General features: G+C 46.2%; 2 protein-coding genes across 10 annotated transcripts in view; one reads left to right on the plus strand and one right to left on the minus strand.

Annotated features, from left to right (window-relative positions):
- Window positions 1–14,301, plus strand: part of c20h18orf63 (chromosome 20 C18orf63 homolog) — a 25,883-nt gene extending 11,582 nt beyond the window's left edge. For 3 of the 8 annotated variants that reach the window (XM_029528781.1, XM_029528779.1, XM_029528783.1), the window contains one exon: window positions 609–1,549. In XM_029528781.1, the coding sequence (XP_029384641.1) occupies window positions 609–731 (123 nt within the window). In that variant the 3' untranslated portion in view covers window positions 732–1,549. Of the gene's footprint in view, window positions 1–608; window positions 1,550–9,943; window positions 10,089–10,268; window positions 10,617–10,780; window positions 10,840–11,275; window positions 11,423–11,620; window positions 12,905–14,132 lie in introns of those variants that run through there. The other 5 variants (XR_003842279.1, XR_003842280.1, XR_003842281.1 and 2 more) reach the window with 5 other exon arrangements.
- dipk1c (divergent protein kinase domain 1C) lies at window positions 11,045–27,978 on the minus strand. 2 transcript variants are annotated; one of them, XM_029528784.1, is made up of 10 exons: window positions 27,308–27,978; window positions 25,997–26,094; window positions 25,072–25,867; window positions 16,221–16,424; window positions 16,069–16,122; window positions 15,807–15,985; window positions 14,696–15,005; window positions 14,127–14,291; window positions 12,159–12,233; window positions 11,045–12,076 (listed from the first exon to the last, which is right to left on the minus strand). In XM_029528784.1, the coding sequence occupies exons 3-10, from the start codon at window positions 25,279–25,281 to the stop codon at window positions 11,903–11,905; spliced, it is 1,371 nt and encodes a 456-aa protein (XP_029384644.1). In that variant the 5' UTR covers window positions 25,282–25,867; window positions 25,997–26,094; window positions 27,308–27,978; the 3' UTR covers window positions 11,045–11,902. The 2 variants fall into 2 exon arrangements, with proteins under 2 accessions (XP_029384644.1, XP_029384645.1); XM_029528785.1 differs by lacking the exon at window positions 27,308–27,978 and having other exon boundaries at window positions 25,072–26,094.
- Between the last annotated feature and the right edge of the window lie 9 nt (window positions 27,979–27,987).

Below are 27,987 nucleotides of genomic sequence, written 5' to 3' on the forward strand. Positions count from 1 at the left end.
AATGCTGTGGCTATTCTTTTTAACCTTCACTGTTCATTTTTATGGATAAAGTCACATTTCAATCCGGATGAGACAACAGCTGAAAATATAAAGCGGTGGGTGTGAAGTTGTACATGTTTGTCCTTTTCACTGCTCGTCAGAAACAACATCATGGTCTGAACTCTGGACCTCTGAAGCTGGGCTGAGGGTTCTGGACCGATCCTTGTCAACAGTATATTCTATTATTCACCTGTCAGCGGTCATAATGTAACGGCTGCTTGGTGTGAAGTGGCTGTGAGAGCCGAGCAGCTTCCTAGTTTTCTCTGCCGTCACACATGAATGCAGAGCAGCGTATTAAAATGCTGCTGCTGTCTTTAACTGGCTGTAGGGTGAGTGGAAAACAGATTTATTCACCGGCTGCCACCTGCAACATCTCGGATGACACTGATTCATCTCACACTGTTTTATTCATTTATTTATGGAACTGCTTTTTGAACTCTGCTCCCTTCCAACAACAAATCAAAGTGTGGAGGCTTTTGTTGTTAATATTTGGCTGTTAATGGTCTCATTTACATGAACGCTCTGTGAGGCGTTTAACTCTTTATTAACCCCCCCTCTTCTTGTTCCAGTTGTCCAGGCTGAACTCTGCGACTCTCTTGTCCTGGTTGAGAGGAAGAGGAGTTCTCGTCAGTGCCAAGCACAAGAAGGAGGAGCTGATGCTGAAGGTCATGGGCTTTCTGGCCGAGGGCTGAAACATCCACACACACACACTATTTCTCCTTAATAGACTCACTTTGGAGTATTAATGCTGTGCTGAGTTTCTCATTTTAGGATTTGATTTAAAATCTTATCGGCCTGCATCTCATCCTCTCTAATTGCGATACTGAAGATTTGCCAAAAAAAAATTCTTATGTCTCATAAAGTGACTGTGGAGTCCACAAGAAAAGTCTTGTTGGAAGTTTTCTGTCTTGTTTTCGCCTGTTTTTCTTTGTGTGAGAGTTTCAGGTTCTGTTATGGTCTGTGAAACCTTCATGGGTCTGAGGTTTATTGATTGTTCTGTGAGGTGGTCTGCTGTGGCTTCATCTCTGTTCTGCAGGAGAGAAGTCGTGTTCGTCAGCTGACTTTTGAGTCTCCAGGCTCAAATTAAAGGCAATAAAAGATGTTTAATGTGGTTCAGGAACATGTATATCTTACTCTGTTCTACGGCTGCCGTGTGCTCATGTATATGCTGTTTATTCAGAAGTTCCCTTCATTTGCAATTATATTTATTCTGATTTGTTCACTGGAAGCTTTCTGTTCTTGACTCACACACATGCAGATATGTCCATTCATCTGTACATTAGCTAAGTGGTTGCAGGACTTCTGAGTCACATTCCTTACAGCGAGTTCAGACTTGTTTTCTGTGTGTTGTATTGACTTTCTGGTCTGAAGGAGGTCTGGCTGATTCCCTCTGATCCTGAACAAAGAGCTCTCTGGTCGCTGTGACTCAGACTTTCTTTTTGTATATTTTATCTTACTGACTCAGTGGAGTGAAGCTGCTGCTGCTGTTGTTGTTTTTATATTGTTGCTGTGAAGGATGACTGTTCAGTTCCTCAACAGTCCAGCTCCGTCGGTGAGTCCGTCCAGGAGACCCTCGTGTTAAAATGTCCGACTACATTTTATTCTCCACAGACTGTCTGTTACATGTGAGAAGTCCAGCTCCTGTTGACGAGGTGTTCTAACAACCATCAAAATGTCCCTCCTCCTCCTGCCTTATAATGAAGTCTATGGGAAAATGTCCCTCCTCCTCCCTGATGAGTTTTTGGTCGCAGTCTGAAATACAACATGATGTTCATTTAGAGGGAAAGGGGAGGGGCTGGGGGTGGGGCTACCCAATCAGCCTGTGGGTGATGTGCAGAAGGCAGCATCCATCTTCATTTATAGTCTGTAATCTCAGTGCATTTCACTTTTTATCCTTTAATCATTTTGTGATTTACCGGTTCTGGAAAAACAGCTTTAGTTTGTCTATCCAGACAAATTTTCTGTTGTGTTAAAAGCATGGAGAGTTTCAACCTGACTCGTTTTTCTGACAAATGAACTCCAGCTGGTGTTATCCTGGGACTGTTCTTGGACTTTACAATGTAGTGATTCATTGATGTGAAGATTTAAAAGTAGCTGAGGTGAAATATGGCGCCATTAAAACACACTACAAATCTGTCTCTTCCTGGAAGAGTGGCTGAAAAACCTGATGATGATGATCTGTGATCCAGCTGCTGTGTTTGGTGTAAACAACATCCACTTAATGAGGCGACCATTTATCATCAGGGCAGACATGTAATCTAATCTGAATATAACAGCAATAAGAAAACACACTCACATGTGACACTGGGCTGCCAGACAGAGATTTGTGAGTGTTTGTGTTTGGTTAGGAGGATTTTCCAAAAAATCTCTGGGAGAACAAGCTGTGGCTTAGATTGTGGAAAATGTTTTCAGAATGAAAGTCAATACTGTGATAATTAACATAGTGGACATTTTACAAAATGTGTTTGGCTCTAAAGTCAATGCACTCTGTTACGTACAGTCTAAAGGTGGACCTCTCGGGTCCACGTGGTCTAAAGGTGGACCTCTCGGGTCCACGTGGTCTAAAGGTGGACCTCTCGGGTCCACGTGGTCTAAAGGTGGACCTCTCGGGTCCACGTGGTCTAAAGGTGGACCTCTCGGGTCCACGTGGTCTAAAGGTGGACCTCTCGGGTCCACGTGGTCTAAAGGTGGACCTCTCAGATCCACGTGGTCTAAAGGTGGACCTCTCAGATCCTCGTGGTCTAAAGGTGGACCTCCTCGGGTCCTCGTGGTCTAAAGGTGGACCTCTCAGATCCTCGTGGTCTAAAGGTGGACCTCCGGGGTCCTCGTGGTCTAAAGGTGGACCTCCGGGGTCCACGTGGTCTAAAGGTGGACCTCCGGGGTCCACGTGGTCTAAAGGTGGACCTCCGGGGTCCACGTGGTCTAAAGGTGGACCTCCTCTGGTCCTCGTGGTCTAAAGGTGGACCTCTCGGGTCCTCGTGGTCTAAAGGTGGACCTCTCGGGTCCTCGTGGTCTAAAGGTGGACCTCCTCTGGTCCTCGTGGTCTAAAGGTGGACCTCTCGGGTCCACGTGGTCTAAAGGTGGACCTCTCGGGTCCACGTGGTCTAAAGGTGGACCTCCGGGGTCCTCGTGGTCTAAAGGTGGACCTCTCGGGTCCTCGTGGTCTAAAGGTGGACCTCTCGGGTCCACGTGGTCTAAAGGCTTTGAACAATCCGACACACACACTAAATGTATCAGCTGACATCTTGGAGCAGAATGACCGAACCCTCTCCAGATAGACACGTTAAATGAAACCTGAGCTTTAATTGCTCTCAAATAAAAACACACAATGATGCTACAAAACATGAACAATTCTCAACTCAACCAGTGACACTTTGTTAACGTCAGTGTGTGTCGTGTCCATCTCAGGTTTTTCCTTTAAAAAACAAAAGACTGAATGTGTTATATCCTGAACCCTCAGTCTGAGTCCACGGAACGATTCAGACTGTTCTCATCGTGTTTTAGTCCTGACCTTTACGACACCCGATTCTCTCTGGGGGGATGAAACCGGACAAATTAACTGGAGTTCAAACACATGACGCCAGCTTGTGGTCTGTCTTAGAGTGTCACTGTGAGGGGTGGGGGGGTGTTTCATAACTTGTGGGATTGCTTGGCTGCCTCCATCTTTATTGCCTAATTCCTAAATCCTCACGTGGAGAATTTGGCGGAGCTGCAGAAAGCAGAGACCGGGTCCAGGTCCAACACAAAGACTCTTTTGTTTCTGTGGGACAGAAACAAGATCTGCAGCTAACTGAGTGTTTTATAGTGTGTGTGTGTGTTAGTGTTACAAAGGGTTGTGCCTTTTCATTGAGTTTTTGTGGTCAGAGAGAAACTCTGATATCCCAAAGGCTGAACATTAAACTTTAAATCTGTGTTCAGAAGCCAGAGACGGCGTCCAGCCTTCAGGCCTTTGGAGGGTCCACGGTGATTAGAATATCGGGCTGTTTGTTTTCTTATGCAACAACTCTGTGCTAGCGATTAGCTTCGGTTGTCAACGTTTGGGGTTAAAGATTCGGATAATCCTTTTTAAAGTAAACTGTTTGACATTCTGACACCAGACGGATCATAATCCCCCCAGGATGAACCCCAAGGACATGTGCTCTCGCTTCACTCATGAACTTAGCTTAGCATCGCCTTGTTGATGTCGTTTCATTGAATTAAGATACTGTTTCTGTGGTATATCTGAATTTATAGATTAGAATTCCTTTGATGGATAATCATTAACATTTAAATGAAAGCCTATTAAATATGATTTGAACTAGTTTAACCAACCGGATTCAGGTCTCAGTTTCTAGTTTCAAGTGAGGAAAATAGACCATGAAGCAGGTTTAAAAAAAAAACAAAAAACATGATGGCCTTTAAAAGCAGCAGCTCCCAGACTGATAAGTGACCTCACATCATTTGAAAACCTGCAAAGGAGAATTCATCTTCTAGTCGTCTTCCCTTCGATGTGGAGCTGATGGTCATCTGTCTCTGAACGTCTTGCTGTTTTCATCCAGGTTGGAAAACAAGAGATTATATTCCATGTGTATTTTTTGATGGCTTTGGAGAAGGAGACGAAATAAATCAAGTTATAATTTTTTTTCCTGGAAGAATATGTTTTGCTAACCTCTGACAAATTTAGAGCAGAAAAGTTTTTAACAGCAAAACTAGAATAAAGAGTGATATTTGACAGATGGCGGTAAACTGGATTTAAATAAGAATAAAACCCGGATGTATAACCAGGTGACCAGGATGAATAATTAAAGATGTCATCCTGAAGCTGGCTCATCTCGGATCACAGCGAGAGCTTCAGTCGAACCATTAACAAGACCAGTACCAGGTTTAGTCTCTGACCTGCAGTCCTGACCCAGAAACAGGACTAAGGTGGACTCAGCCGGTCCTGGCAGCTGTACAGGACGTCCCGTCTGCTGACATTTCACTCCGAGACACTTCGGTCCTTCCCCCGGCGATGACTTTGCTCCTCCTTTTGTTCTGGCAGCAGTTTTTCTTTCAGTGGAGAGAGCGGACCCCCAGGTCTGAAATGGATTCATCCTCCGCTTTTATTCACCCCCAAACATCTCCTTCTGTTTATGTAGACGAATAAAAGGGAAGCGAGAGCACAAAAGAGTTCCTGAAAGTCGAGGACAAAGACAGAAATCTGTGTGTGTTGCTCATAAATCGTCTCTTTTCACACTTGCTGTGAGTCTTCTTGGACTCCACCTTCGTATGAAACCCAACTCTGGGCCATTCTGCGAGTTTCCATCAACACCAGACAGACGTCAACTTCTTTCACTTTAACTGAAAGGAAGCGGCTGATTTTTAACCAAACCAAAGCATCACTATTTATATAGTAACCACGGCGATAAAGAGGAACGCTGCTGTCTCGACAGTCTGCCTCTTTATTTTTCCAACCTGGCGCCGTAGGTGTGCTGCTAAAGGTCGTTAACTGTGGTTTTTATTTTGTGACGGCCGTGGCGTGACCAGGACTGCCTGTCCTATGGAACCTGGTGATTGGATGGTTCGTGCAGAAATGCACCTTGGGAGTTGAAGTTGTGTTTGATTCTTGTGCAGGCTCCGTTGAGGCTGACTGTACCTGGTCAGGTGTTCACCTTCTCCTAAAGATCGAGGAGGTCTGGCTCAAAATGGATTTAATGACTTCTTCAAATCGATTGACTTTGTCTGCAGCCAAAGTCGCTGATTCTCCTGCAGGACCAAGAACAAAAAGCAGCTTCAGACTCATTAAAACGCGTTCACATCCACATGCGTGGAGTATCTGCATGCTTCACAGTTATTAGCTGCTTTCGCTGCGAAACGCCGCTAATGAGCACGATGCTCTTCATTATTCATGTGATTCCTGGTGTTGACTTCCCCTCACCAATCACAGCTCTTTATTTTTGAGACAAAAAGCTGCTGCCGAGGAGAAAATAAAAGTTTCATGTTTCACAATTTTTATCACTTACCCAGTTATTGTCAGGCCAAAATAAAAACAAAAAAATCTAAAAAAAATAGTTTTAACTTCAGCTGCTTTAACAACAATGTTGTTCCACATTTTGTCAGTTTGAAAAGTTCTCCTCTGACATTTACCGTTCACTAAAGCAATGAGAAAAGGATCCGAGTGAACCGCAGCAGAGCAGGTTAAATCAGTGTGTTCATGAATGAGGGAGAAATGAATCACAAAGTCAGCCCCCTGAGATGGAAGATCACGAGCAGAGTGAGACCAGCAGACAGGAAATAATGAACCCTCTCCGATAAGCTCTGAGAAAAACAGCAGAGGATCATTGAGTAACTCAAACTCCAAACAGCTTCGTCTCTGCAGAGACATTTTGATGACCTGGACTCTCATGACTAGGACCTGGTTCTGGTCCAAAGAGTCGGTAAACAGCTGAGTCACTCTGACACAAACCCGACGATGAGGTGATAACGACCGGCTCTCTCTCATTGGTTCAGAGTTTGTCATGTGATCTGAACAGAAAACTACCGAGTACGTATAAACAGGAGGCGACATCAATACAGAGCGCAGATGTCTGATCTGCCGTTTCATCTCTCTGCTCTCAGCCTCCTCGTCTGATCCTCCGTTTTCTTTTCATCAGACTTCTCCTTTATCTCCCCAGTGTCCTCAGAAAACCCAGCCCAGAACATTTCCAGAAACTTTCTGCAGTCACAGGAGTTTGATGTGAACATGTAAACTTGATATTATCAATAAACCTCCAGAAACCTTTTCATGTCCAGAAGAAACATTTAAAGACGTCTCTCTGCCTTGAACCTTCACTCAGATCCTCTAAAACTCAATTAAATGGAATTTTAATAAAACTCTGCTTTTTCTTTTTGGCTATAAATGATCAACTTTCACTCACATATATTCACAAAGATGCCAAAAAGGCTCCTTTTGGTTTTCTTAAATTCCAGTCTAAGAGGATCCATCTGCTTTACAGAATAATTGGCGCTTGATCAGATCTGTGTTGATTGATATTATTTATTCCTCCGGATGGTTCGCAGTGAGGAGAAGTTGGTCGGAGTTTATTTTTCAGAGCAGCAGGTTGTTAGCCTGCAGGTGCAGCAGCTTTTATCTGATGGAGACGTCGCTGTTCTTCCTGCCGCCATCAGTCTGGAATGTGAAGATGGCAGCCGGCCAGAAAAAACACGGGACACACATTCACGTCGTGTTTCTCCTCGGCTGTGATGATCTGCCTGAACTTCAGCTCCGTCATCGTCTTTCTCTGTTCATAAAGTTTCCTTCTTACTACAAACGTGATGATGGCGCTTCAGTCGAGCAGCCGCGCTGTAATAAATGCAGAAAATTGATAAATTGTGAGCCGCCATCTGAGGCCCGGCTCCTCCTCAGTCAGGTGGATGTAATGAAGGAGATGAATGGAAACGCCTGCAGGAAGCTGGAGGTGTGATTAATTAAGAGCAGCAGCAGATGAAAGTCGCAGCCTGGAGCGTCTTCTGGATCCTCTGATTAAACTGTCACGGCGGACCGGAGCAGCAGCTGCGCTCATCTGTCTTTAACTCTTTGGCCTCATTTCACTGCCAGCTTCTCCAGGACCTGGACCACTTCAAACCGAACCCCCTCAGGCCTCACGTACATATTTATGGCTCCATTTTATGTAGTCTGAGCCCATCTCCATATTCCTTAGATCATACATGAAGTCCAGACATCCAGTTCATCTGCAGCGGCAGCAGCCCAGACTGACAGTCAAAGACCACACAGAAGATGGAGGGACCTTTAACTCTTTCTTCATAATTCAGCTCGGATGAAAGTCCTCGCGGAGGACGAGGTCTGGACCTGAGACTCTGAGCTGCTGCTGATGTGACTCCACAAACTGCGAACTCTACTCAACATCTGGATCCAAAAGACCTCCAGCAGGTCCGGAGGGGACCGGGCCAAGACAGCACACACAGTCTGAAGGTGTGAGGTGTGTGTCGGTAACATGAATCTGTTTTTAAGCTTTTTCATTCCTTTCAAAATAAAACACACAGATAGTGTGAATTAAAAATATACTTCAATATTTCTTCAAAAGTCACAGGCTTCAGTTTGGACCTGAACTTTTTAACTGAAGAGACTGAAGCCACACATTCAGAGGTGCTGCTGTGATGTCACAGGAGTCTGACATTCAGGTCAAATTCCTCAGTTTTATTTTGTAAAGTCTCCTTCTCAAGTGTCAAACACACCGGAGTCAACATCTGGTCTGAGGTCCAGCAGCTGCTGTTCAGGTCGGGACAGCTGAAGCAGATTAGGTGGCCCCGGAGAGCTCTGGGCCGTGCTGAAGGTCCACATGAAGCCACACATACTGTGTCCTTTCTGTTGGCCCCCAGGGGGCCCCGGAGTTCACTGATACCTGTGAAGGTCTGTGGTGATCGCTGAAGGTCCCTGAGGGTCTACAATGTTCTTCAAAGGTCTATGAAAGTCTGTGATGATATCTGATGGTCCGTAAAGGTCTCTGGGAGTGCACACACACACACACAACGTTGCTGCAGGTGTGTGGAGTCGACCGGCTGCAACCAGATGTCAGAAAAATGACTCATCCTGTCAGACAGGAGAGGTCTGTGTGTGTCTGTGTGTGCGTCAGTATCAGGCCTTCACCCGTCACACTGAAACATCCACAGAGAGACTCAATAGCTCTGACCTCTGACCTCTGACCACAGTGTGCTCAGTGGGTCGTTGCAGTTTTCTGCTGGATGTTTGGTCCTGTTGTTGTTTAACTTTTAAATATTGGTGAACTGAAGAGAGACACAACAGGAAGAGTTTACTGAGTTTGGTGCCCAAAATGTGAAATATAGTGAACAGCTTTCTGAAGATGAGCGAACCCAGTTCAGGTCCGTTCAGATTGGTCGTGGCTACAGTGTGATTGATAGACCGCACCGCCCAATCCAGACCACATTGGATCCACGCTCTGCGATCCAAAGTCCAAGATGGCTGACGGACAGCTGACGGCTGTGATGGTTCATTTGAACCTTTGGAGCAGCTGTCGGTCTGTTTTCAGAGTTTAAGTGGAGTTCTGATCGATCCGATCAATTTGCACAGAGATCAGTAACCATGGTGACAAAGGTATGTACAGTTTGTGTGTGTTATTGTAACCGTGGCAACAGGCTTATTATGTTAACCTAAATCATCTTTTTCCCTGAACTGAACCTGTGATCGTTATTCGGTAACCTTGGTGATGGTACATCAGGAGGTTCAGCTGTCAGTCATGCTCTTTTTTCTTTTTTTTTTTGCCAAAGAGGAATTCCAGTTCCTGAACTTGTCTCCTCCTGCAGCAGCAGCTACAAGTTTGGACTGGAAGACTCGACACCAACACTCTTAAGATTTCAGTGAGCTGCGATCAGCAAAGTAACGTCCTTAAAGTGCTGAGTAGAAAAAGGAAACCACAGAAAGTGTGTGAGAGAGCTGATGTTCCTCAGCGAGAAAGACTGATCAGCTGGTGATCCTAAAAATCAGCACTGAGGCTCCCGAACAAACCAGTTTATAATCTGCGTCTTCTCCTCAACTGAATCAGGGAGCAAACGAGCGGAGCAGAAAGCTTCCCGTCAGCTCGGGCAGAAGAAAAGTCAGAATTTAAAGCAGCAGCTCTGAGGTCATTTTTGGAGAGCTGTCAAATTCAAATACCCAGAAAGCTCCTCTCAGGGTTCCTGAAAAGCACCACATTGTGTTTCCAATCGCTCACTGAGACTTTGTTGGCATTGACTTTTTGCTGCCAGGCTGAAGATCGCACTGCCAGCACACATGTGGAAGATCTCTGTGAATCTTTTCAATAAAAACTGCTGAAGACTTTAAAGTTGGGGATCTGTCTTGAATGTCTCGGAGACATTTAATCTTTAGTCGGTCTCCGATTGCCTCTGTGGAAATAATTGAGTTCTGATGAGCTTTATTTTGTCTTTTCAGTTTCTGTTTCCGTGACCCTGTCGAAGGTTCCTTTTCATTATCCAGGAGCTGACAGACAGTTATGTGTTAATGGGCCCTGTCAGTGCTTCCTGTATCAGCATTAAGGGGTGTGGAGGAGCCGACAGCAGCAGAAAATGAAATGAAGGTTTGTATAATTATACTTCATATACAAAAGCTATATGAAATTATGAATGTGGATGTGATTTGCAATTGGACTCCCTCTGATGAGGCCTCTCAGGTCCAATAAGGTCCGGCTCCCTTTAAACTGGGTGAATATGAGACTTTTAGACTGCCAGCTGATCCTGGATTCCTGGTATTCCTTCAGGTGGACTTGTCCTGGTGATCCGACGAGGAGCGCTCACTAAAGATGTGTTTGGTTTGAGGCCGCTGAAATGAAAAAACGGAGCCAGCTGCTGTTTTGAGACGCAGCTGGAGAAGATCAGGAACCCGATCCTGTTTATATAGCGGGGACTTTACGTTAGGAAGAAGTCCTGGGAGCGCTGCAGCTGAACAAACCAGACGTCACACACTGTAAATTCCTTCTAACTGGACAGTTGGTGGCAAAACTCCAACATGAATGAGAGCGAGTAGCCAAACGCAGCCCGCTCTCATTCTGGAGTCTCTGCTGGATCTGGAAGCTGCGAGCGTAAATCAGCAGCCAATAATCAATCATGTAATTTATACAGAAACAGCCTCTTCATATCATATTAACGCTCCATATTTTATATTAATGATCCCCATTTTTACTGCTCTGGTCTCTCATTTATGTTTTAAATGTCGTCGGGTTAATCTTCCCATTCTTGGTCCTGATGTTTGTTGACGGTTTATCTGAAACAGACAAAATCAGTGAACAGGAGACAGCGGACGATTGGGACAAACGCTGCTGCTGTGGACAGGTGAGACTCTGAGGTCAAAGGTCACACGGTTCAGGGGATCTTCGTCACTGGTTTTTATTCACAGGAAACTTTCTGTAAAACATATAAAGATGAGCGTCTTGTCTGGGCGTCGTCATGGCGACAACCGTCAAGGCTGCCTCACCTTGTGTATAAATGTGATAAGTATATTTATGTCATGAGGAAAAACTACAATAATTCAAATTTAGTTACTCATTAATACAGTTATAAAATTATTTGTACATTTCTCCTGATAATATATGTATTTACTAATTTAAGAGATGTTTTATGTCGTGATGGCAGAAAATGTCACAGCACATCTTTAACGGCATCTGGCTGGAATCTGTCAAACACAAAATCCTGATGAAGAAACACATTGAAACCTTAAATGTCATAATTTTATTGTTCTGACCTGTACATATGCTGAATCTGTTTACAGAAGCATACACATCTACAGTCCGTTAAAAGAAACTCCCCGACGAAGGACGAGCAGCGGTCGATGAAATACCAGGAGCTCATTCATCCAGTCACGAACCACAGAGGGCGAACAGTTTCCCCCCGTTTCCAGTCTTTGTGCTAAGCTAAGGTAAGCTAAACAGCTCCTGATCCAGCTCTGCTCTCAAGTGGCTCAAATTCTTCAATTTAATTGGGTTAAAAACTGAAAAAGTCCAACAATATCAAAGATTTGCCTTCAAAAACATAAAGTGTGAAACAGCCAAATACAGTGTTAAACCTGTGAAGCTCATCTGTCACAGACTTTAATGAACTCTGACCGTCTCTACAGCTTCGTTAGTTTCCTGACTTCAAACTCTCTTCAAACGAGAGACGGCTTTAAATCTCACTGAGACTAACTGGTTTCGTAAAGCAACAAACAGGATCCACGTTCAGGATCCAAGAAGACACTTGAGGCTTCGCTGCATTTTTGAAGGAATCCAAAGTGACTCTGGGAGTGTCGGAGTCCGATGTAGAGACTCTGATATCACTGTGGACGAGTGGCAGTCGGAGAGGATTGATTCTGTTCCTGTATGAGGACAGAAGACTGGACTGGTCTCTTCCTTTCACTTCCTCAGAAGTTCAGCGCCGTGTGGGCGTGGCCTTTCTCCTCCCATGCCCCTCCTCCTTCGCCTGAAGCCCCTCCCTCCTGGAGGAGGCGGGTCAGGATGCTGAGGAGACGCTGATGGATGTCCCCGCCTTCTCCGTCTGTTTCCGAACACTCCTGCACCGCCCGCTGCAGCTCCACCTGTTCACCACCAGACAGCGTTCGTTAATTATCCAATCAGCTGATCAGCTGATTAACGATGAAAGCGTCACAAACACCAAACCTGCAGGGGGAGTCCAGCTTTGGCCCCGAGCAGCGTGGGAGAGAACCACGGCCTGAAGATCTTCTCACAGATCACCTGAAGACGGAAAGGGGAGGCGATGAGGCCGCAGGACGAGAGGAAGGAAAGAGTGAACAGTTTAGAGGAGTGAGGGAAGGACACAGGAAATGAAGCGGAGACAACAAGTACAGAAGAGAAGAGAGGAGGAGTGGACGAGTCGCTTTATCACCGTTATGCAGACGACATCTCGGTTTTCACTATCAAACACACAAACGCACACACAGTTAAACACAATGCCTCCTTTCTCTAAGGCGATGATTGACAGGTGGAGGGTCATCAGAGGTCACGCTCAGGAGACACCTGTGGAGCCTGAGATGGACCAATAGGAGAGCAGCGTGTCTGATCAGGTTCATCCTTCTGTGGCTCAGCTCAGTTTTTAAAGAAATCTTCTCACATCCTGTCATCACCCAAACAAAACTACTTTCCCTCCGTCTCATATTCAAACATCCTCCTCTGGTGATGACTGCCGGTGTCTGGTGTCACATGACATGTGATACAGGAGCCGGCAGGGCGATGAGAGTCTGTCTGGGCGTTGTCATGGCGATGACAGCCATGACAGCGATGTCTCAGGCTGATCCGTGAGACTTTTGAATTATACGAGAAATGAAAGAATTCTGTTGATTTTAAAATTAATATTTAATAATTCTTAATTAATGTCATCAAGCTTAGCTTTAAAAAATGCTTTTGTATAGTCATATTTTATTAATGGTCATAATATCAAAATATTATTAATAATAATTTGCTGATAAAATGCTAAGATTCAATAATGAATATAATTAAAATATTATATTTATATTGTGTAATCATAGTACTGAGACCTGAATTAGTTCATGGTGTGAATGACAATAAAAAAATATCTATCCAGCTTCATGCATTATTTGACTGTTGCAAATAAATATAGTATTTAAATTTATTTATTGCTATAATGAAAATGTTTAGTTAAAGTTTAGAATATTTATTTTATTTCATTGGAGACAATAAGATCAAACTACATTTCTTATCAAATAGGTTTACACAGATTGGACTAAAACATTTTAAATTTCCACTTCCAAGAAATCAAACTTTTTATTATATATATATATAAAATGGTTGAAATAATGAAAGACAAACAATTAAATATTTATTAGAATTTAGTTAAATGAAGCTACAGATTTCAGTCATTTTACGGAATGTGTTCTGTAGAATGTGTTCCTAGAAAAAAAAATTTATTATTAAAAATAGAATTAATTTAAAATTATTATAAAGTGAGTCGATACTTAAATATAAAAAGATAATTTCCAGAGAAAGCTGTTACGATCAGATTTATCTCTTTCTGCTCTACATTTTAAACCTGCAGAAAAACACTTTAATAAAACAAGGAAAAAAGTTTTTAAATAATTAAATATGAAGTTACTAGACGCTCGGAGTGTCTAATAAAAACTCATTTAGCAACATAACATGTCAGCAGGTTCGGCCCAGGTCGCCTTCGATCAGTAATTATCATTCTGCTCGTCTCTTTTCTGCACACACGTATAATTAAATATTGGGAAAGATGGATGACGGCGTCTGGAAGAAACACACAACCTGTAATTCATCAGCCGCCTTATCAGAAGCGAGAGGAACGTTTGTGTCTCATTACACGAGTACAGAGGACACAGGACACAGTTCAGTTTCCAGAATTTTACAGCCTCAGTGTTTGTTTTTGGCACATTTACTCATAATCATTCGTATTTTTTTATTTAACAGATCATCATCTTCCCCTGACGTTTTTCATTAAAAACTAACATAGTCCATTTCTAAAAACAAAGAATAGAGATAATCTCCCTAAAAACATGTTTGGCCAAATAGAAAAAAACCCAGTAAATTATATTTCAAAGACACAAAACAATCTGACTGTTGTTTGTCCATAAAGACCCCCATCGGCCTTCCTACCTGCAGGTTGCTGTTCCTGCGGCGGGGGCTGCAGCGCCGCCTGCTCAGGTTACACCTGGACGAGCAGTCGAAGAAGTTACAGTCGTCGTCGCTGCTGCAGTTCTGGTCCAGGATGTCCCTCATCTTCGGCTCAAAGAACGCCATGTCCACGTCGATCGCCACCACCTGCAGGAGACGCCAAATCAGATGACTTTCATTAACAGCTCAGGCTGACAGGAAATCAGCTGAGCTCACCCTGATTGGAGATGGAAACCTCCCTTGTATTGAAGCCTATGGGAAAATGTCCCTCCTCCTCAGTAAACATTTTCCCGATGAGTTTATGGTCTCAGTCTTTAGTTTACAGTCTGACAGACAATACTGAGATTCTTGTGTGTGTGTGTGTGGCTGCAGAATGACCTCTTTTCCAGCAGCGGGACATAAAAATCATCTTTTGAAGAAAAACCTCCCAGAATCCGTCGACCACTCGCTGATTTCCATCTGTGTCTTTTTTGAGATTCTCTTTTATCTCCTTCCTGCCTGTTTGTGTTCTTCTGAGGAGGAGACGTGATCTGATGTGGATGAAGACTCACCGTCAGGTCCTTCCTGATGGCGAAGTTCTCCGGTTTGATGTCACACAGGTGCAGTTTGTGGGTGAAGTCGTTGTCGAAGTGCCAGATCATGTCCAGAAAGCTCAGGGCGATGCGGTGGACCATCTCCCTGGTGGTCCACCTCCCGCGGGCTCCGGCCCGGTCCTGGCCCGGTGGTCCAGGAGCAGCCATGTCCTCCAGGGAGAAGATGTTCTGGTCCCAGGCGTGCCCTGCAGACAGGTACTCCACGGCGTAGAAGTGGCCACAGGAGCCCAACACCTTGGCCACGTGGGTGCTGAGATCCTGCAGGACTCTGAAGGACCAGAACGGGAGATAAAGGTTCAGGAGAGCACAAGTGAGCACACACAACATACACAACAGAGTTCTAAAGGGGAAATAAGCTCCAGGAGTCCAAACTCTGATCTTTGGGCTGAAAATTCACTTCTGCATCCAGAACCTGCTGGTAGTCGCCATGATGGCGCCCATCTTGGTCATCTTGGTCCAGACTCTAATATGGAACCCATAAACTTTTAACTTTCATTACTCCAGAGTTAGAACACGTTGCTGCATCAGTGGAGATGAAATCCCACACAGACACACACTTGTGTAAATCTAGTCTCCATCTGTGGCAGCAGCTCAGGTCACCTCTCCAGTTTTATTTTTGGACCCGGTGGACTTTTGGCTCTCGGCCTGGTTCTTCCCTCAGAACACAAACTGATGTCTTTTTCTTCTCGTCTGACTTCACTTTCATGGATTTTGGGAATTTAAAGCTGCGTCGAAGAGACAGCGATATATCAGCAGCTAATGAGCTCTCTGCTGTAACACCGGCTGTGAATTCTAGTGAAACCCTGAATGTCCGTACTTCACAGGAAGTAAAAATGTAATGGCATTTACTCTGATGTCGGCATCTTCCGTCAGCAGGATCAGGCTCTCTGTCAGATCTCAGTCCAGAATCTGAAGGATGAGCTGGACCAACAAGTCCAGATCCACTTCCAGGACGTAACGGGTCAGCTCAGCTTCAGACCTCAGGTGGTCTTAATGTTCTGCCTGATAATTTTGATCCTCCTAAAAAGAGAAATGAGCTTCTTCAGGATTCCCAGATCAGCGGATTTACCTGAGGAAGGTGTACTCCTCCTGCTGCAGCAGGGACCAGAGGGAAGCCAGCTCAGCTCTGGAGTAGCTCTTGTCTCTGTACTTCAGTCTCTTCCCCCACAGTCTGGCCAGAGAGCTGTTGTTTCCTCCTCCTCCTCCTTCTTCCTCCTCCTCCTCGGCCAGACCCAGAGAGTTTCGTACCTGAGATCAGAGGACAGGAAGGTTGACTTTGTGCTCTGATATCTGTTGATGAGGAGCTCTTTCAGAACCGTCTGATGACTGACCTCCAGGGTGGCGTAGAAAACCACATCGAGGGGTGAGAGCTCCTCCGCTGTGTCCTGCAGAACAGAGGAAGAAGTCATTATCAGCCACGTTCAACGTTCTTTGACTGAGACAGAGAAAAAAGTCAGAGGCTGGAATGAAGCGCAGCCGTCACCTGGTAGTCCAGGATCCCCAGAGGCTCGTAGGAGGAGAAGTTCTCCAGTTTGGACTTCAGGATGACGGGGTTTCCTCTCCAGCGCGCCTCGATCACCTTCTTCCCGTTCTCGTAGTAGAGGCAGTGCTTGTACTCGACCAGCCCGAGCACACACAGATCCTCGCACATGTCCCCTGTCACCGAGCCCTCCCTGAACTCCAGACACTGTGGGACCAGAACCGGACCAGAACCGGACCAGAGGCGTCCAATCAGGATGCTCTATTTTCACTGGACCTGGACTCTGGGTCTTAAACCTTCATTCTATCTACTGACCACACTCCCCTCCAAAGAGGGTTTCTACAGAGACTCTGCAGCCTGGACGCTTTAAGAAATGAAACGAAACTGACACAGTCCTGTCCAGCAGAGGTGTGAGGGATGAGGCCGAGGATTAGCCTGGTCCTGGCTGGGTGATTACCTGGATAATCCCGGCTCTGCCCGCATTCCAACACAAACATCAGTCAGCGAGGAGCTAAGCCTGTCAGACACAAAGCTTCTGTTTCTGACCAGCAGAAACTTTGTGGTTCAGCCTCTGACCATCTTATTTGGTTTGAATTTACTGAAGACAGCGAGGAAGGAGTGTTTTTCTGAACACTGTTAACAGCCTTTTATTAACTGTGTGATGAAGGCGTGAAAAGGGGAGAACAGCAGCAGCAGCACACATGCTTCACCTTAACAGTGTAATCTGGACTCCACATTCGGGTTTTATTCATGAACAAATGTTTTGGTGGTGCAGAACTGAAGTCCGGAGTCTGTCTCAGAGATTTCCAGGTTAAAATGTTCAAATGATTATCTTCAGTCATTTATTTCTCATTTCATCTGAACTCTGTTCTGAATGTTTAATGAAAATGACAGAAATGAGAACGTTGTGTTCAGGAAGCAGCTGATGGAAAAATGAGTCTGAGACAGGAAGTGTGACGCACAGATGTTGAGGAGAAGGATTCAGATTGTTTAGGTTCAGTCTGAGAAATCATGGACTTCACACTGACAAGTTCTGCCAGCTGGATCTGGATCTGGTTGAAGGTGGAGGAGGATCCTACTGGAATAACCAAGAAGTGTTTCTCCTTCTGTCACTTCTATCACTATCTGTCTGACGTCTGTGTGTGTGTGTGTTGATGGATTCACGCCCACCCCTGATGAGTAATACGTCCTGCTCTCGTACGTGTGTGTGTTATTCCAGGTGTCCTGTGGGAATCGTTTTATTTGCAGCTAGCATATTAACTGTGGAAACTAGAAACCTCAGCATCCCAAACACACACACACACACTTCATCCCCGGGATCAGGACCAGCAGTGAGACGCCGGCCCTGATTCCAGAGCACAGAAGTTCATGTATCCGCTCTGATTCCCTGAATTTCCTCCATCTTGCAGCTGCTTCCTCCGTCCTCGGCCCTGCAGCCGGCCGTCCTGCTCATGACTAAACATCTGGAGAAACTGTGGCAGATGTTGCTTCTGTGTCGGCTCCTTGTGGGTCTTCTTCCTCTTCTTTTTTTGTTTAGATCATTAGACCTGTGCTGTGTTTTATTGCTTGAAGGATACACGACCCAAGAACTTAAAAGTAACTACAAAGATTCCCCCCAAAAAAATTTTTCTTCATTTCCTTTTTCCTGGTTTTTAAAAAATGACTTCACACTAAATCAGAGGAAAGTGGCTGGTGGGCAGAGTTCCCGTTCTGATTTGGCTAATTGTTCCCATTAAATATGAAAAATAAAAACAGCCGCCTCTTTGCTCTGCAGGGATTTCAGAGATAATGACTCAATGAACGTGTGATTCATGTCTGACCGAGTCCGAGGTCGGAGCTACAGGTTTCTTGGCCAGCTCTTGAATCAGGACCCAGCAGGTGTGTGTCTGCGTGTCAGATGGCGACGAATCCAAATGAGCGGCATGGATCCAATTAAGAGTCTGACTGCATCTGGCCGAGCGTCGGAGCAGCTGATTGGTGCCAGCAGACAGAAGGACGGTGTTTATTTGGCCGTGTCGCTCTGAGCTAACGGCACAGAAAGCAAATGAGCTCCAGACTGAGACGCTGAGATCTGTTAATGAACTCCAGCTCTGTCTGCCAACACCACCGCAGATGGAACGTTAAGTTTTAGATTTCACTCAAATTCTCAAATTGTGCTCCACTTTGCGTCCAAGAAAAGACTCTTTTCTGCTGCAGCTCCCTCCTTCCCTCGCTCCTTCTCTCTTCACTTCCTCCTGAAACCAGATCTGGATCTTCAGGTGCGTTGACGGTCGATCAGCTCCGGTAAAATGTGAATATTTGTGTTTTTCACTCAGTTGTGTTGGTGCTTTGGCTTCAGCGAGCAGCAGCAGAAAGCAGAGACGTTGTGGACGCTCTGTCTGCTGGTGAATGGCGTCTTTGTTGTCCCGCTCTCACCGTTACATTCCATCATGGTAAAGGCTGAACATACCAGCAACATGAAAACGCTTCAATGGCATTCCTGTGAAATGAGACCGAAGCGTCTGCTCAGAGAAAACCACCAAGATGATTCTGTCTCAACTCGCCAGAGTTTTTGAGGGTTTTCAGGAATCAGTGCTGAAGCTTGAGGATGTCTAATTAAAGCTATTTTCTGGGAGAGCAGTTACGTATTACCGCCTCTGAGAAAATACTGTCTTCAAATGAAAAGCAACTGAAAAGACTCGAAAGAAGTGAATGATGAATGTGAGAGTTTCTGGTCTGAAGGTGAAGCTGCAGCTCGTTATTATCAGGCTGCTGATACGAGTCGGAGCAGAGTCTCCTGAGGCCGCACCTGCCAGCCGCAGGTGTACCTGGCACACCTGATTGTGGTACACATGGTTACCGAGATAAACAGCTCTACCCTCATCTGCATGATTACTATGACAACATTCACATCTTGGTTATGTTTAGGAAAAGATGATGAACCGTCAGTAACTATCAGGAACCATCAGGAACCGTCAGGAACCATCAGGAACCATCAGGACCTGTCAGGAACCATCAGGAACCGTCAGGAACCAACAGGAACCAACAGGAACCATCAGGAACCGTCAGGAACCAACAGGAACCATTAGGAACCAACAGGAACCAACAGGAACCCTCAGGAACCAACAGGAACCAACAGGAACCAACAGGAACCATCAGGAACTGTCAGGAACCAACAGGAACCAACAGGAACCGTCAGGAACCGTCAGGAACCGTCAGGAACCAACAGGAACCAACTGGCTGCACAGAAACAGCGGTGGATCAACACAACAGACAGACATATCACTGTCGCCTTCAGCTCCCAACCAGGAAAGAGCAAGTGATTTATCACTGGTGACAGGAGGTCAAAGGTCAAGTGCAGCAACGTACAGTATCCCCACAAGCCTGCAGAGTAAGTCAACACCTCATAAGTTCCCTTGTTGAGCTGAGCTCCAAGAACAATAGTGTGATTTTTACAGCCTGTGGGCTGAAAGGGTTGTATTCACCGCGGCACACACACAGCGTGGGCGGACCGGTTGACCTCAGGGTTGGTTCACTGGAAGTGTAGGCTGAGTTCACAGTCAGAGGTCACAACACAGTCTGCATCACTGTGTGTCTGCTAATCAACGTTACACACACACACTGGCAGCCTCCCTAACGAGCCGGAGCAGGTGACAACGTCAGCTGACGGAGGAGTCACTTCCTGTTCACAAAGTTCTTGTTCAACCATCGTGGCCGACTGCTCAGGGACCTCAACCAATCAGAAGAGGGTTCCTCTGTCAGGCCACTGAGTCTTGGTTTTCATTTTGTTGCGTCATGCGGCAAAAATGCACAAAGAAGAGCCGATGATGTCATTGTGACATCACACCAGCAACATGACACCGAACTGAGTCCGATAAATGAGACGGAGCGGAAAATTATTTGAACCGCTTCCACAAAGAGGTGTCTGAGTTGACGTGTTTCAGAGTTCAGACTGAAGTGCAGGTCGACGCTCCGATCCATCACTGTCAGTCCGCTGCAGTCCAGAATCAGGAACATGTGAACGGACCTTTTTTGGTCACACACGTCTCCACTGGCTCTGTGATTAAAGGACCATTAAGGCTGTTTTCTCTGCGTTGACCTTTGGCTTAAATTTCCAAACACGCTCCAGTTTTTAGGTGGATTGTGTTTCTTCACTCAGCTGTAGCAGTGAATATCCTGCAGATGCATAATTCAGCGAGTCTCCTGTTCCTGATGCTGCGTTCAAGAACACAATGAAACAGCTGCTGAACACAACCCTCTCAAATCCATTCACATTACTCCCATTTCCCGGCATCAGATGTGGCTCATTAGTTTGGATTCTTGGGTTCTTTTTAGGCCCATTCAGTCTAAAGCCTTAAAGGTCCGTGTGGTGTTTGATTCTGAATCAGGTCCAGGTTCTGAATTAATGCAGAGAAAGCCTCAAAGGTCTCAGTCCAGAGAAATTTACAGTCTGGATTCAGAAGCTGAGCCTGAAAAGCAGCCGTCAGGCCCCGCCCTCAGCCACGCCCCACATTTAAACTGTTTTAAATGAACTTCATTCAAATTTCAAACCTGCATGAAAAACAAGCTGCTGCACACTAACACACCTCACACAGAGCGGCGTCACGTTTCGTGATCCCGACAAAAGTGTGACACAAAGCGACAATCAGAGCAGCGACCTGACGCACACTCACAAAGACCACACACAGACACACACATGAAGGCAACAGGAGCGGCTCTGCCAACTCTTCTTCCAGATCTTCGGATTCTTTATCCTGCCGACGCTCTCCGGAGGCGGCCATGTCTAAACTGTCGTCATGGTGGACAGTCAACTTTACGTGTGACTCTCCGTGTTCGAACTCTCTCTCCCTCACTCACATTTAAAGCATTCTGCTGTGAACGCTGGATGTTGTGACCCTGCAGGCTTCTTCGTTGGTATGCAGCGCTCATCTCAACACTGCTGCTCTCTCTTTTAAGTGTTGTTCTCGCCTTATCTGTCCTCTCCTCTCTCGCTCTCTGTCTCCCCCGACCCTCCATCCCTGCAGCGGACGTGGCTGAATACAGATCCAGAGGTTTCCCGTGATAACAGTTTTCCTTCAGCTGCTCGAAGCAGAGGAGGAAACTGACTCTTTTTAGCAGTCCAGAAAACCAGGATTTGAAAAATAATAAATAAGAGTCAGCAGTTGACTTTTGGATGGGAAGGTGTTGATGTTTCACTTGGTTGTGTTTCCATGGCATTAATGGGCGATCCATCTTTACCTGCTAATGCATCTACAGCCAGCTGGATCCGTCTGTTGTTGCCTGGTAACAGCAGCAGGAGAGTCAGGAGGCGACTGATACGTCATTTTTTGTCCAGTTGTTTGGAGGGAATGACAGAGAGTAGGCAAGGCAGAGGTCAGAGGTCACAGCAGCTGAAGATGAGTTAACATTCGTCTGGCCTCAGTCTGACTTCCGGTGTTCGCTTTTGATTTCTGAGTTCACCAGCAGTTTGGAGCTGTTCAGAATAAAAACCCTGTAGCTGAGCTCAGGGTCTGCGACTGCGCAGACATCTGCTCAGGCTGGTGTCAGCTGCAGGCTCGGTCGGCGGCCTGATGATACACAGGACACAGAGTTCATGACTCTGCCTTATCATTTGAACACAAAATGAACTTTTTACTGTCAAAGTTTGATTGTTTTTGAAGGTCACAAAGTTCCTGTGGTTAAAGAAGAGCAGTCCTGGTCTGGGTCTGTGACTGCCTCAGTTAAAGGAGGTCATAAATGCCCAAATGTACCAAGTTAGATTCCTGACGAGCCGACTCACTGTCCTCTGTCTCACGTCCCCGTTTAGGAACACACTAGGCAGCATGAAAAACAGAGGTAGGCCATAACAAATGTTGTGACAGCCATAAATAGGCAGAGGAATGCCAGAGACATGCAGGGACGGACAGATTAGACCATAAATAGTCAGGGATCAGCAGGAACATACAGAAACCATGTGGGCTCCACAGCAGAAGATGTGAAAACCAGACTTGAAGCCAACAGCTCAGGAAACGTTCTGCTTGGTCCGAGAGAAATAAAAAAAACATGAGCTCAGTCTGAACACTGACGGACTCCACCTTCACTATCAGCTGATTCTCTCTGCTCTCTGTGATCGGGGGGAGATGGATTCTCCTTCAGAGTCTCTGGATCAGTCCTGAATGTTTCTGAGTTTATTGTGTTGACAGAATAAAGTCAGTCAGATATTTGGAGCATCAGAGACTTTGTTTAGCTGAAGATGTGGAGACTGAATGGTGCTCTATGTTACTGATGCTGTTGAACCTGAAAGACTTTATGGACTCTCTGTTGTTGGAACCCAGTTTGTAAAAGTAATTTGTTAAACCCAGTTGGCTTTTTTTTTTTGTTTGTTTTAAAGGCCGGGGTCCTTAAAATCCTGAAGCTGCAGCCTCTTCTCAGCGTCTCCCTTTATGAGTGAGGTTTGTGTTAGAACTCTGTTGGAGGGTGTGAAGCAGCTGTTCGGGGGGTTCTCACACAGAACAGCAGGACGGATGCAGATCGGGCCTCAGGCACATATTTCAGGAACGTTATCTCCAAACCAGGCAACAAGATAAATCTACAGATTTTTCTCTTCTGGTTTGTTTTGATTCGGCGCTCTGAGATGAATGGACTCCACTCAGTTTCCCAAGAGTGTATTTTTATCTTGGTCCCGTCACTCTTACACACAAATAAACATCCACACTGAGTTTAATCACATTCTGCAGCGACCGACTGCTGAAAGACCCAAAATGTAATAAACCAGAGTCATCCCTCCAAACCAGCTAATGATCTGGAAATTAAACTTTAAATCCTTCATCACGACCCAAAAACCAAACAGATCAACACCAACACACCCCGGGCCGGCCCCGAGGAATCCAGATCAGGCTGCATGAAAACCCCGAAGTGGATCTGGAGCTGGAGCAGGAACACCAGAGTGACTGAAATTCATCTTCTGGGGACCACGAATGTCTGCTTGGACAAAGTCCATCTTCACAGCTCAGAACAGGAAGCGTCATCAGGAGGTTTAGCGCCCTCCTGTGGGGGCGGCAGCTTCGCTCTGATGACAAACAGAGAGTCTTTGACTCGCTGCATTTATGATCCACAGCAGCAGATAAACGTGGAAACTGGTCACAGCTTAAAGGCAGCATGTGTTCAAACAAACAGCGTCACAACTCACAATTCTCCCTTTGTTATTACAGACTGAATCCAAACGTCTGCCGATTCCACGGCAGCTTGAGAAGGTCCAGAATGGAGCGGAGAGCCAGAGGAGACTGGAACTCATGTTGGTACAACACCTGAAGGCGCCGTCAGCCAGTGAACTCTTCCTGTTTCAGAAGACATGAGTCCACCATAACTGCTGTGCCGGACGGAGCCACAGTTTCTGTTTGTTTCCACTTTGGATCAGTAGGAGAGCCGCAGCCTGAGTGGTGGAAAATGGATTTCTCTCTGTGTGTTTGACTCACAACAACAACAGTGTGTGTCTGTTCCCGTGCGTGACCAACGATACTGTTACATCACCGATCTGAATCGCTGGGAAAAAATTAAAGTTAAAGTAGTTAACTTTAAGTACCAGCGGTTTGGAGTTAAGTACTCCAAACCGCTTTACCAGTGATTGAAGTCTATGGGGAAATGTCCCTCCCCCTCCCTGATGAGTTCATGGTCTCAGTCTCTAGTTCATTTTTTAAATGAGGGAAAGGGGCGGGGCTGGGGGCGGGGCTGCAGTTACTTCCCCACGTGTTCACCTAGTTTCTTTCCTTCCGGACAAAATCAACTTAAAACAAATTAAATCTATTTCAGTGAAAAATCTAATTCTTGGTTGTTGGTGGTACATTCAGGGACAACATTTCGTTTTCATTGCTGAATACACACATTTCAGCCTGCTGAAGTGGAACGGAGCCAATAACTGGCCGTCCAAAGGTTTTTGAGACGTTTGCGGCAATATAAAAAAAGACCCACTTCTCATCAGTATGGAAGCCCTGAGGGGCCAGAGCAGTGAGTCTGCAGTTAATGGGACAACTGACGCTCAGTCTGTGAAGAATATTTATGTTGTGGAAGACGACCTGCAGTTCTAATTGACATCACCGCCCTTCATCATTCAGACGTTCCAGCGGGGGGAGATAAACGACCAGAGGTCAATAGCTCTATCTACCTTATCTACTGCTGCATCTCCTGGTGCACTCTGGGTAAACACTGATAACAGAGGCTCTCTTCTGTTTTTCTTGTTCCTCCACTCCGTCACCGCCGACACAGAGGATTCCTTTCATGTTACGGCGTTGCAACAGTTTCACTCCTCAGATGACTCAATACAGAGCCAATCCAGCTGTTTGTAGCTGGAACAGCCTCAGGAGAGTCCGACTGGAGATGCCTCTTATGTGCAGAAGGGCAGCCAGTTTCATCAACACGGCTCCGACATGTGTGTCTGAAAACATGTTTACTGAAAGAGCAGGAAACATGAACCGACCAATCACAGCTCAGCTGGAGTCCAAGTGGAGTTTCAGGACAACAAATCTAAACGATCCTCATCCAGACGACTTTGTCCGTCCAGGTCAAATGTCTGACAGCTGCTGGTTTGAAGCCTCCACTTACTAATTCGTCTGGATCTGACCTGATTGGGTGACCTGGTCTGTCAGTCACACAGTAGCCCCGCCCCCAGCCCCTCCCCTTCCCTCTAAATGAACATCATGTTGTGTTTCAGACTGAGACCAGAAACTCATGAGGGAGGAGGGTGGACATTTTCCCATAGACTTCAATTCAATCTGACTTCTGACTACAGCCAGTGGAGTCCTGATGGTCATTAGATAGACTGAAGGTTTAAGGTGCTTAAGGCCACAGTCCTGGTCCAGGTTTACAGACTCTGTATAGATCAGCTGATGCTCTGACTCACCAGTCTCTGCAGGATCCTCTTGCTCTTGTCGTCGGTGCAGTAGTCAGACATGATGCTCCGGTGGACCAGGACCAGGCCGTTCAGGAACAACCAGGAGCCAAACCAGAGCAGAGCGAACAGCAGAGTCCCACGACGGGACCAGAGCCGGAGGCCCAGCCACCGGAGCAGACACAGCCTCCCGCCGCCCGCCACCAGGCCTCCAGGAAGCATGGCGGCCGCTGTCTCTGAGCACGCTGCTAAGAAGTGCTCCAACTAAAGACAGAAGCTGCAGAGCAGAAACGTGTTGGAGTGAAAGAACAAAACGTGGCGCTCCAAAGAAACAAGTTCAGTCAGCGAGGAAACCTTCGCATTAAAAATGAGAGTTGGATTAAAACATTGTTAACTCCATCACCAGCATATCTAGTTTCATCAGATATCTCCCAACGTCCTTTGCAGTCAATTCAAAACGAGGTCCAAACTTTTGTGTTCAATCATGAAATGTATCAGCGTCACTGAGAAGTTTCCTCCTTTTCTTTCCATGAAAACACATAAAAAACAATCACTCAAAGACAGAAGAAGAAGAGAACAGTTCCAAGTCATCCAATCAGAGCAGCACGTTCCTGACGAGCCTGACCTCCATCTCCGCTCCACAGGAGAAATATATGAATGTTTCGTCGGCTCATGCTGAGACTGAATTTATTTTCCTCGCAGCGAGTCAACAGATGTTGAGCAACAGGAAATAACTGAGGAGCAGCCGAGTCGCCATCACGCCGTGTGATGTGGGTCTCCGGCCCGCGGCTACAGATCAACCAGGCATCTGGACACACACATGGATGAAAACGTGAGCATGCATGCAAACTTTTCCCCAAAAGTCTGTAGTTCCTTTTAAAAAAAAGACACTTCGTGGACGTTAACACGCACACACACTTTCACACATTCACATCACCTCCCCGTGGCGTTGAGTTCCTGTTTCTGTGGAGCTCCGACGTCAGAATCACCTTCAGACTGCCGGACGGAGGGAAGAGTCTCCGCCTTTTAATGAGCCTCAATAGGAAAAAAAAAATAGATTCAGAAAATGTTCCTTCATGTTGGAAAAGAGAAGAACGAGCGAAGACGTTTGACTGCTTGGATTTTTCCTGATGTGAGATCTGTGTCAACAGAGAAATACAATCCACTTCAGACCTGGACACACAACAAACTCACAAGAAGACATTTTTAAAGACGGATCAGTGATCTGGACCAGTGGACCGGTTCAGGTCGATTCTGGTACCTAACGGCAGCTCGTTTATTTGGTGTGGAGGATCAAAAACATGATGATTTTATGACCTGATGGATTTTAATATTTTGAGCTGTCGGTTCGATTCCCCGTCGGTTGGATTCTTTGCTGATCCATCTTCTCTCCGAGAGCAACTTAAAACAAACAGTTTATTTCAGAGCCTCCCTGCAGCTCTCAGAGATGGACGGAACGAAGACGAGCGACCTCCTGCAGAGCCGACGGAACCTTCTGTCTCAGTTTAAAATTAAAACGAATAAAATCTTTTTCTGGAGCGTTCAGACACCCGTCTGCTCTCCGTTTCTCCAAAGTGGCTCTGAGAGCTCAACATACTCGACACAAACGTGCTGCAGGTACAACAACACAACGAAGTGTTGGGACGCGCCTCAGCAGGTTCACCAACACTTAGTCAAGTTGATGAAGATGTTTTCTCAACACGTCTGTCTCCTTAAGCTGAGGTGTGTCGAGCCCTCAGGGCCACCGTAGTTTCCTCTGACAGACGTTTCAGTCGTCCCTGTTTTCTTTCCTGCAGCAGCTTCACAAACGTCACCGAGGCACCAGAGACTCAACCAGACCTTCAGTTTCCTGATGCGGTTTTGGTTCAGTGAGGAAAACAAGCAGGTACTTGCCAGCAGTCAGTGGTCCGAGCTGTCAGACGCCACCAGAGAGCCAGAGAGCCTGAAGGAGGGAGAACCAGGAGATGGTGAGCAGCTGGAAATATCAGTGTTTGTTTCCTGTTGGTGGGAACGTGGGTGGCGAAGATGCTGCAGCTGCTGCAGCTGTTTTTCCAAAGTGCCCCCCCGAGATAAAACCAGATATTTTTAAGATCTGAGGGCTTTGGTGCTGAGACCCGATCTGGACTCAGAGGGACATTCCTTCATCCTGACTGATAGAAACCTGCTTTAAACTCTCTGGACTATCACAACAGATCAGGATCCAAAACCCCCACTGACCCCAGATCCACCACCAGGCGCTGTCACTCACCAAGTCCTGCAGTCCTGGAGTCGCAGCTCGGAGTTAACTCCTCGCCGACTCGGAGGATGATGATGGTTTTCTTAGTTGAGGTCTCTTGAGATTCTGCAGAGACTGAAGGGTTGAAACTGTTTTCCCGTTGCTCGCTTTAATCCAGTCCCCTGCAGGTCCTGGTGGTGGTCTGGAAAAGTCCTCCATCTGTTCTGAAGCTGTCAGACCGATCGTTCGAAGAGGTCTCTCAGATCCTGAAATCTTTCCTCGGGTCCGCAGTGATCTGGTTTTCCTTTGAGTTGTGGATCAGACCTTCTTTTCCTTCACAGGCTGAGTGACAAAAACAGGATCCAACCCTTACAGAGTTCCTGAACTGTACTGATCCAGTGGTGACCAAAGAACCAGTCTGAGGAGAATCAAGAACCATGCAGGGCTCCTGCTGCTCCTGGGTCAGGTCCAGGTCTCATCCTGCCTTGTGGAAATCAATGGTCGTCCGCAGGCTCCTCACAGTCCTCACTGAGGATCAGGTCTCAGTCCGCAAAGATGCTCCAGGAGAACTACAGGAGGACTTTCCCCGCAGACCGAGGACCAGACCAGGTCCCCTAAACCCTGATCCTGGACTGTCAGGCAGGACTGCAGACGTCTGCTGCTCCTGAGGATCTGGTTTCTCCTGCTGCTGCTGCTGCTGCTGCTGCTGCTGC

The sequence above is a fragment of the Echeneis naucrates genome, chromosome 20 (assembly GCF_900963305.1).
Source record: "Echeneis naucrates chromosome 20, fEcheNa1.1, whole genome shotgun sequence".
Classification (NCBI taxonomy): Eukaryota; Metazoa; Chordata; class Actinopteri; order Carangiformes; family Echeneidae; genus Echeneis; species Echeneis naucrates.

What these genes read in the sequence shown, in the direction of transcription:
- dipk1c (XM_029528784.1), bottom strand. Translation starts at nt 25,281, where the DNA reads ATGCTTCCTGGAGGCCTGGTGGCGGGCGGCGGGAGGCTGTGTCTGCTC. An exon ending in TTTTCTACGCCACCCTGGAG is followed by an intron (nt 15,986 to 16,068) that starts GTCAGTCATCAG and finishes CTCTGATCTCAG; the next exon opens with GTACGAAACTCTCTGGGTCT. An exon ending in GCAGGAACAGCAACCTGCAG is followed by an intron (nt 12,234 to 14,126) that starts GTAGGAAGGCCG and finishes TTCCGTCTTCAG; the next exon opens with GTGATCTGTGAGAAGATCTT.